Source organism: Thunnus albacares, chromosome 10 (assembly GCF_914725855.1).
Source record: "Thunnus albacares chromosome 10, fThuAlb1.1, whole genome shotgun sequence".
Taxonomy (NCBI): Eukaryota; Metazoa; Chordata; class Actinopteri; order Scombriformes; family Scombridae; genus Thunnus; species Thunnus albacares.
The window spans coordinates 2,898,410-2,909,166 of NC_058115.1; the positions used below are offsets into that span (position 1 = coordinate 2,898,410).

Below are 10,757 nucleotides of genomic sequence, written 5' to 3' on the forward strand. Positions count from 1 at the left end.
TGGAGCAGAAAAAAGCAGAAAAACTGTTTGCAATGTGATTTATGATTTATATGGCAAGGTTGCCCAACTCCAAGCTGATGTTTCTTCATGGCTGTTTTTGTTCATTGATATGTTTGTTCACTGCTGGTGAAGAGATGTATAATTCAGGCTCACAGCCTAACAAATACTGGATTTTTTAGGCCGAAACAATAATGATATTCACAAATATCTGATAACAATATATTGTATGAGATTCTTTCATTTATTTTATATAAACATGTAACGTACACTGACAAGAACTCTTTAAAGTTTGAATCCTTAAAGGGGACATATTATGCTTTTCCTGATTTTCAGTCATATATATAATGTTACAATGTCAGATGTTCATATTAAACGTGGCCAAAGTGTCAAATAATGAGGTAAGTGTATGTAGAAGTAATCCTATGGGCAAAAAGCACCGGCTTCAGACTGCTCTCAATTTCCAACGGTTTTTTCTACTTTCAGCCCGAGTCGACAAGCGCTCGTGACAGAATTCTTTATATGGTCATCTACTCCACGCACAGTGTATCAATTCACTGCTCCACTCCACTAACATTATGGCATTTTTCTATTGTTTTGGGGGTAGTTATACCAAGCTATGACTGGAGTTGAGCTGGCACACTATGAGTGTTTTTCCATAACACAGCAGGGCAAAGTAAAATAAGTAGTTTACCTGGTGGAGGTGTGCTGGTTGTCTGCAGCTCCTCATCAAACATCATCATCACTGTGGCTGTTTCTGCTTGTACTATTCCTCCCTTCGTTATTTCTAATGGATCCATTGAACAAAGAACTTCAAATATCTACATATGTTGTTGTGTTGACCGGTTTTTATTGTCGATAATTTAGTTCTGCTAATTTGGTGAGGAACAAATTTAATTTCCTGTAAATTCTTCACGGTAAAAGTCTTCAGTTATTCAGTCATTTAAAAGCTTTTAATATGAAGCAGCAGAGCAGGAAATGTTGGGTTTGCATCATAGACTGTAAAAAATATGGATGTAGCCATCGTGACATCACCCATTGGTTTCTGAAGAGCGGTTTTGAAGTTCAAAGTGGGCAGCTCCAGCTGTCGCCATCTTGGCAGTGCCTGACTCCGCCTAACTCCCAGCTAATCCACAATGGGCAAAGAGGTGGAGCTGAGGCGGGCCGAATGAATCCTGGTTGCTGAAACAAGCCACCTAGCGGCTAGCGACCTGTCACTCAAAAGTGGCCACATCCTTAATTATGCATAACTTTATGACTTAATAAAATTTAAATGGGTGAGTTATAAAAAAGATTACCTGTACAGTTGTCAGGAAAGGAGAAATGAGCTATAAAGACAAGACTGTTTTTTGTACCAGTCTTATTTCTACTACAAAGTTGGGTATTTTAACATGGGGATCTATGGGGATTGACTTGCTTTTGGAGCCAGCCTCAAGTGGCCATTTGGGGAACTGCAGTTTTTGGCACTTCTGCATTGGCTTCTTTTTTCAGACCCAGAGGTTATTGCTTGGTTTGCATCGGTGGTAACTTGACACAATTCTGATATGGTTGCCCCTTAGCAGGCTTCTGGAAAGCTGGCCAATCAGAACAGAGTGGGCGCATTGGGAGGGGGGTCTTAATTAGACAGGAGCTAAGATTGCCTGTTAGAGACAGAGGCTGAACTGGGGGTTGCATAAAGGGCCAGTATAAGATAAACTGTGAATCATGCAGAGCTACTCTAGTGGAGTCCTAGAATAAAAATATGGAGCTGGAAATTAAGATTTCAGTCCTGGTTGATTTGGCAACACTTGTGGTCACTAGCGGTAACTGCAAGTGCAGTTTAATACTACAGCAAACACTCTGAGCAGCTGCTTTGTCAGAAATATAACAGTAGAGCAGCTGTTGTATCTGTTGTACAGTGCTGCCAAACAAATGTGGATGAGGAAAACAGAAATTTTGGAAAATAATCACCTAACTGTGTCTTCAGACAGAACATGAAGCAAATTTTCATGTTGTGTTACACACGCGAGTTTGATTGCTGGACTGTTTGTTTATTTGCCCCAAACAGCCAGAATACAAATTGTACATTAGCTGCACGCTAGCTAGCAATGGATGGACTAACCGTGTCTGAGGGAGTGTGTCTGGGTGTTTGTGTTCATTTCAGCCTCTGACTGAACTCAGAACTCAGCAGAGACTCAAGTTCTTTCTGTTATGTCCCTTCAGTCTATCTCCTTTCCCCTCTAGTTTTAGTCTAGACAGTAACACACAGAGATGCAGAAATGTGCTACAAACACATATGTTTTGAGAACGCCACAGCTCCTGGCTGCCCTTGTCCCACACTGACCATTAAATGTGGTCCAATCCAATCGTGGTCCTGGCTACTGTAACCTTGGCCAGACCACAATCTGCCATGGCTGCGGCTCTCTGGCTCCCAGCATGCCTCACTGCCAGAGATAATCTGGGCCGCCAGACAAGAGGGGATTCCAACTCTCTCTCTTCCTCGGTTGCCCTCCTCCGCCTGCTCGCTCTCTCTCCCTCTCTGTGTCCGTCTGTGTCTCTCTCCCAGTGAGCGGATTAGATGAGGTGTTGGTTGGAAGCAGTGCATCAGTCAGGCTTCATTAGTATGAATTTATTCATGCCCATATGTCTCCCCCCTCTTTCTCCTCTTTCCCCAAATCCCCTCTTTCCCCCCTTTTCTTCCTTCTGTCCTTTCCTTAGTCTCTCCATCCTCCCGTCTCTTCTTTTACTCATTCTTTTTTTCTGTTCTAAGTTCATCCAATCTTGGATCCTCAAGCCTTCACTGTATGCTTCCCCTCCCCCCTCCACCCATACCTTCTCCACATCATCCTCTCATCCGTCCGTCATTCAGCTGCTTGTCTTGTCTCTACGAGGAGCTTTCACTTGTTTCTCTAAAGTGATTTTTCCAGAATTTGAAAGGTTTCACTTCGAAAAGCTGAGTCTTCGCTCTGGCAACGGGAGAAAAAAAAAAGTCACCTGATGTTCACAGCTCAACATTTAGAAGCACAGACTGCTCTTTGTTTCAAATGTTACATTCCCACAAGGAATGCAATCAAATATGTAGTGACCTGAGGTTTTGATGTCATTATGGATACCCGCCTCTTCATTTTGTCATTTACAGGGATATGCATTTTCGTTTTTACATAACTAAAAGTTTAAGTGACTTCAAAACAGCCAGCCAAAAAGCATAAGAAAATTACATTATTTTGAGTTTAAAAAAGTAATTAGGATCATTCAAGTCAAACTGGAAACAACATAGGAACGTTTTGATAATTAATGGACATATGGTATTGTATGTCCTTGCTAGTACTAGTGCCAGCTCTGCTTCAACATGTTGAGTGGATTTCTTTTCTTAAGAATGGGTCATTCACACCTGGCCAGACCGCCTCCAGATGTGGTCTGGCTGATCCGATCACTGTCAGATGCAGTGCATTCTGCATGCAGTTACACTTGAAGTAATATGTGTTTTCTTATCCAGATAAGATATTCGGATACAGATGGCATGTTAATACCAGGTGGAAATTGGATCTAAAAAAGAATACAATACTAAACAACTTTATTTACTCATAAGAACAACAGCATTAAACATGAGTATAGAGTATGTATAACTTCCCTGGACATGTGCTGGTCCTAAAAAGAACCAAAGTCTGTCTGTTTCACTCCAATTATCTTCAAAGAAATATTAACAATGTTCTTCAGGCTCTTTCTGTCCCTCACCAATGAGTTATAAAACCAGCAGATCAAAGGAAAGGTCACAAGACTCTCAATAAAAGATAGTGACTAAGAATAGCTGTGCAGACTGGAGAAAAGTTTAAGCTGAGACAGAAGGTGTTCTCTCCGCTGGTCATGCTTAATATTTTGAATGTTCCACTTTAACTGTTTTTCAAACAAATCCGTAGAATCTATTTTAACATAAATGACATAATTGTTATCACATCATTTCACAAAAGTGGGAAAAACACGACCATGATACAGTTCTGCACCCTGAAGGGGATACAACAATGCTTTTCTAGCTCAAATTTAACCAATGTAACTGTCTTGTTTACAACCTCTGTAACTGTCAGACTGGGTGATGGAAAGCTACAAATGAGTCAAAAAAACGCCCGTCAAAAAATTAAACTCCTTAAAACAAGCAGGCATCAGGAGCAGTATTTCAGTGAAATGATTGGTGGCATGTTATTATCAGTAGAGAAACAAGCTGCACACAATAACGTAGCATGGGCCTTGGGCTTCTCCAGATGTTGGTGCATATTACTGAGGATGGACAGCTGGGCATACCTAACACTTTTAACACCCATAACATAACATAAGTTTTTAATAGACTCCTCTAGATCAGAGTTTTCACACATGAACTCATCATGTTTCATTGCAAAACAGAACACATCCAATTGACATATAAATAGAAAAGTATAATCACTCACTTGTATGTTATAACACACATGATTTGTTCAAGCGGGAACAATTAGTTTAGTTTAGCAATTAGTTTGCATGCCTCTGACAGATGAAAGTCTGCTAAAAATGTTTTTAAAATCTCAATTTGGTTCGAAATTTGCATTTTTAATTATTTAAAAAAATATTTCTTTCTACAGCATTTAAGCATGGCAACTTATGTATGGTTAAGATTAGGAAAAGATTGTGATTATGTTGTTTTTTTGTTTTTTTTTTTAAAAAAAGCAAAAAAAAAAAGATGCTAGAGCATCGTGTTGTTTCAGGCAGAGCGCTAAAGTCACGCTTGCATTAGTTAATGTCATGAGCTGCTTTATTCATGCGTTACCATCAGTGTCTCATTTGCTGAATGTTTGGCTACCAGCTGGTTAGGAATGTCCAATCATTATAACCTAACACCTCTCACTGTTTATCTTCTGATATTCTGCCTGTGTTGTTTGCTGCTGCAGCTCCTTCCACCACCCCAACCTCCTCCTCAGTAGCTGTATTTCTTACTGTTGTTGATTTAACTAAGATTCTAACTAATATTCATGTATATGACCAGTTCTCCCATAACAATCCTCATCACTGTTTGAGAGCTTCCACAAAGAGCAGAACATTATCCACCAAATCTAACTGTCTAACCATTTGCTATAATTGGATCCTTGGTGCTAGTGTCTGTGACTGACCGTCCTGCTCTGGCCATGAATGTTAACAATCAAACCATGTGCTACTCTGATATGGACATAATGCAATATGATAATTCCTCGGGATACTGGCCTGGATGCCTACATTCAGGGACTTGGGAAAAGCACAACTGAGATCACCATCTCATTTTCAGCCTGTCCTAGTCAACTGTAGGAAAATATCAGACCTGACTTGAAGTGCAAGATAACTAAATGTCTGCCCCCAAACAAACAGATTAAAAGTGTGAAGTCATTTGTTGTAATTTAGCCTCTTTAAAATCATTGTTGATGATGCAAGTGATTTTTTTTAATCAGGAGATGGGGCATGTCAGGGGGGCTAATAAATTTCATTAATAAATTCATAGGGCTGTACAAATACTTCTACTACTACGGCCCTGGAAATTGGCTGTACACCATCCACATCTCTTCTGTGTAGTGTGGATTGGTTGGGTTGAATCAGTTGAATCTGGGCTTGTTTGTTTAGTCCCTCGATGCTGTGTCTTTGGAAGTTGAGGTTTAATTTAAAGAAGTGGATTTTAGATTGGTTGCTCCACCTGAGTTTTATTTGATTTCACATCTAAAAATTGAGGTGAGCGTTATCTCCTGCTTGTGTCTGCTCTTTTTTAGCATTGTAAAATGTGAAAATATCCTGAATGAAAAGCTGAGAAATGCCCCGGCTGATTTTGTTCACACTGTCTCCTCCCTGTCAGGTGGAGGAGACCGAGGAAGAGGAGGAAATTACACAAACGGAGGAGGAGGCTGATGAAGGTGGCCAGTTTGACGTCATCCCGCAGTACTCGGAGAGGGCCACCATCTCTAACCTGGGCTCCTCTGTGGCTGGAGGGGCTGCATCCCTCACCACTCGCCCTCCTAAACCCATACTTCTGCTGCTCCTGCTTCTATCTGCCTGCCTCAGCTGGGGGTAGAACAGAGGATACAGAGAAGACACACACACACAGAGATGCACACACACATTGGACCTGCCAACAATCCTGGACTGACTGCTGTAAAATTATAAGAAACATAGTGAAGAAACGGACTTCACCTTTTGTCAGTAGCAACCCCTTGATTACCCACTCCTGCCCTTGCTTCCGTCCTTCCCTCTTTATTTGAAAATGGCACTTTGTTCAACATCTGACTGCAGCTGCAGTGGTGCGTCTCTGTCAGGAGTACAGGAGCGCCAGTCGCATTAGTGTTCACATACTGCCATCGACCAATGAGCATAATGTAGTTGTTCCTGTCATAGGTCAGGAGCAATGTCTTGGTTTGAGTGGTTTGCACGGTTGTTAGCATATAAATATTAGCAGGCCAAGGTGTGTTAGCACAGTAACATACTGGCATGGATTGGAGAAACTGTTCATGTTAGCCTGCTAGTTGTAATTATGAGCAGAATCTTATCAATTTCTGACAGCTACAATATCTCCCTAGAGGCAAACATATGAGTAAAATACCATATAACACTATGAAATGATGATGGAACTATTTAAAAAGGAGTTACAGCTTACACAGTTTGTCTGGTTTATCTTGACAACTAGCTGCTACAAATATGTAGCATAACAATCGTAGCTAATTTAGGCTACATTTCAATTCATCTGGCGTCCTATAAGGCCAGCTGTGGAGGTCTTGGAGAAAGTGCTCGCAAGTCATAACAACAGGACGTTTTCCTGTTCTTCCCATTCTGAGCATGCTGTGAACTAATCACTTTACCATAGCATATGTTATCGTGCTAAAATATTAGCATGCAAACAAACACAAACTACTATGTTGTTTACTGCTGGAATCTTTTATTTCAATTTCAATATATTCATCACCTGACAATTGGCTGCTTTTATGTAACAAATATTTTTCACTTAGAATAATGAACATTCCCATGCTGACTAGCTACCTTTTTTTCCGCTATGCTGGCAATGTAATTAAATTGCTAGCCGTACAGCTTGGCTCAATGCTCCAGGCTCTTCATTTGGCTCACTGAAATTTTACAACATAGAAGAAATCTGAAATGGTTGGTACATTTTATGTTGCCAAAGTGCAACAAATACTTTTAAAGGTAAAGGACCAGAGTGAAAACACTGACCATCCCCAAACAGCAAAAATATGTCCGTCCAAAAATGAACAGTACATTTTACCATATAGCTAGCCTACATGTTGTCAAAGCAGCTAATGAGTCAGGAGACACTCAAAGAAAGGATATGAGTGGGAGTCCTGTGTGAACACCTTATACAGATGTGCTCCACCACCACAGCTGCAGTTGGACCTTCTTGTGTGTCCGTGTTTCTTTTAACTTATTGACGGATGATGATTTGTGCCACTGGTTACGACTTACCTGTCCATGGGTCATCCTAACAATGACTGAAGGGGGAAAGGGTGTTTGATGTATGATGCATCAGTCAAACTTTATCACGGTGATGAATGGAGCGATCCGCCTGTCCCTGCCGCCGCCCCTATTCTATAGCCACGCTGAAATGACAAATTACACACTTGTCTCTCATTGTTTAATGAACATCAAGTGCCAAGTGTGTGATGTGTGTGTTTGTGTGCGCACATGCAGGGATCGGGCAGAGAGATTGCAAAGAAAATTGGGTAAAGCTTTTTGTTATAATTTGAGCCTTACATCGTTTCATCGTTCCCACCCGTGTCAGCACAGCCACACATACGGTGCAGATTTCCACACGCACACACATACATTTGCACACATACTGCCTGCCACGTATTGAGCCGATGCAGCTCTTTCTTGCTTTATTGCTCTATCCCTGTCCCTATCGCCCTCCCCGGTGACTCAGGGCCGAGACCCAAGCTGCCACAGGCACCGATATGAATAAAGCCGTCATAATAAAAACAACACACTAGAAACAATATGAGCTCTAAAACGGCAGAACAAATCAAATAGCTCCCCAGCAGGCGAAAAACACACGCTACTTCTGACACCGACACAGAGACAAAATGAAAAGAGTTAGAGAACGAGTGGGAGAGAGAGAGAGCGAGGGAGAGATGTATGGAGGACAAATTAAGAAAAAAAATAAGGCCAAGTCCCTGTGTGGTCTTTGTGCGTTTGATGTTTTACTTGTTTTTAGTTGGAGGCTGATAATCAGTCCCTGACAACATCTCTTTATCATCTGACAGGCTCCTGGGGGAAGGTGTGTGCATGTGTGTGAGTGTGTGAGTGTGTGTGTGTGTGTGTTTGGGGGGGGTATCAGGCAGTGATAGAAATAGTGTGCTATAGCGAGAACAGAAAGGACCCTGGAGCACAAACATAGCAGAGAGAATCGCCGGCTCTTGATTTTCTATGTCTTATAAATCTTTTGCTGACACTAATTTTTTTTTTCCTTGTTCCTTTCCTATTTCTGGAGAACATGTAAAATTAACTTCCATCTGCAGGGGCGCCAGTGATGGTGGAGGGCAAGGAGACAGAGGAGGGAAAGAAAGAAGGAATGAGAAACAGAGAAGGGAGAGAAAGAGACAGAGGGAATGGGAGGACATCAAGCGAGAAGAGACAAGCAGAGAGGAAGAAGGAGGTAAGGAGAGGAGAAAAGAGGAGTGGAGAGAGAGGAGGAGGTGAAAAGAGGAGGAAGGTAAGGAGAGGAGAAGAGAGGAGGAGAGAAGAAAGGGGGAATAGAGGGGGAATTAGATACAGAAAGACAGAAGTTGGGGAAGAAAGAAGGAAATAGACATTGAAAAAGCAGCAAGGATAAGAAGGAGAGGAGGAATGGGGAAGGGTGTAGGAGAGAAAGAAAGAGCAGAAAAAAAGAATAAGAGTAAACATGGAGAAAAAAGAGGAAAGAAAAAGATGGAAGGGAGCAAAGAGGAAGTGGGAAGAATTAAAGGAGCTAAGGAAAGAAAAGACAGCAAGGGTAGATGCAGAAAGAAAGAGGAAAGGAGAGAGGAGGAGGAGCAGAGGAAGGAGAGAAAAGAGGAATGAAAGAGAAAATGAAAAGCTGAGAAAAAGGAGAAAAGGAAATGGAGAGCAAAAAGGAGAAGGAGAAGTAAAGGAGAAAGAGGATGTTTGCTTTGTGAAGCCACTAAGAACACAAACTACAAAGGGAATGAAGGAACGAAGAGAGAGATGGAGGGAGAGGTGACAGGTCTGCCGTGTACTTTAACCTCTCTTTCTTTTTCCTCAGGCACTGCTGTTGCGCACAACTGCTGAGAAATGCACACACACGCACACACACACACACACAATCTCAAAGGCCTTTCTGTCTGAACACACCCCTCAGACAAAGCGTCTGTCAATCAGTGAAACAGCGATTAGAGACAGAATGAAGCTCTGTCAGCTCACCTCAGATACTTCTTTAAACATTCAGCAGACTGAACAGTAAACACTGCTGTTCTGTGAGCATGAGTTTGCCAAAGTATTAACTAAGAGCATAAACAGCAATCAAGCACTGTAATCTAACAGATGATACTGATTACAATGAAACATTCATTGAATGTAATAACTACAAATTTCTCCATGAAGTGTTTTCATTACGTTTTACAGGGAACCAGTTCATGGCAGATTTGTAGAGGGTATATACACACCATGTGCACCTTAAAAACATCCTATTTCAGTAATTGGTGTCAGATTCAAGTTGGTGAAATGTTTGAATGATAAGGTGAAATTCTATATTTTTCATATGTCAACAAATTCCAGAAGAAGATCCACACCACAAATGAATTTATCCTATCAACACGTTTTGTGTGTGTATCAAACCCTGATATATCTTATTCTTCTGTGCCATACAGCTCCATTGTTGTCCAAAAACTATTAAAAACACATTAAAGAGCCACACTGTTGCACTGGGTGACATGTTCCTTCATTACCATGAACACACACTGTAGTTTATTTTGACTCAATCACACACACACACCATCCTGCTGCCAGAAATACTCACCAGAGCACCAAATGTGGATTCCCCGGCAAATCTTTTGTATTTATTTTTGTATTTATTTATTTATTTACTTGACAGGGACAGTGCACCTTAATGAACATTGCTGTAAATATGCCAGAATTAGCCAAAAGGCCTAGCCTAGCCAGATGTTACAACATGCTCCCTAAAAGTAAAAATTAAAAAACAAACAAATGGAACAAAAAAAAGGTAAAGATAAAAACACAATTATTGAAACAGGGTGCAAGCAGCAACTCATGACAAAACATTGATAAAATTGACATGTTTCATTAGAGAATGTTAACATGGATGTTAATATAGCTAAAATGATGTGACAACATTGAAGCAAGCAGGCAGTAGCCAAAGAAGTACATAGTACATGAATCAAGCAACAGGACAACATTAAGCAGCGCTAAGCAAATATGAGTTGAAGCATGCAGGCAGTACAGAGGCATATAGGACATGAAGCAAGCAACACATACAGTACATGTGAAACACTGAGAGAGATACACAAGAAACACAAACCACAACAAACAACACATGCAAGTACAGTAGTTAGAGAAACAAGAGACAAGTTCACAGACAGACTGACATTAACAAGGTGGCAGCAGCAGAAAGGAAGTGGTTTTTAGTGCTGACAGATTTGACTATCAATGACCCAACATTTTAAATGAGAACTAAATGACCGGTATGTGTTGAGTTCTCTGATGTATGTTGGAATAGAGTTTCACTCTCTGAGGCTCTGACAGAAAAGGCAGACTGACTAAAAGCACTTCTCCTAAGTGGA

General features: G+C 41.0%; 1 protein-coding gene across 1 annotated transcript in view; it reads left to right on the forward strand.

Annotated features, from left to right (window-relative positions):
- The window catches only part of gfra3 (GDNF family receptor alpha 3), a 49,652-nt gene extending 39,809 nt beyond the window's left edge, over window positions 1–9,843 (forward strand). The window contains exons 8-9 of the mRNA XM_044362802.1: window positions 5,816–8,617; window positions 9,224–9,843. Coding sequence (XP_044218737.1) covers window positions 5,816–6,031 — 216 coding nt within the window. The 3' untranslated portion in view covers window positions 6,032–8,617; window positions 9,224–9,843. The remainder of the gene's footprint in view (window positions 1–5,815; window positions 8,618–9,223) is intronic.
- Window positions 9,844–10,757: the final 914 nt, after the last annotated feature.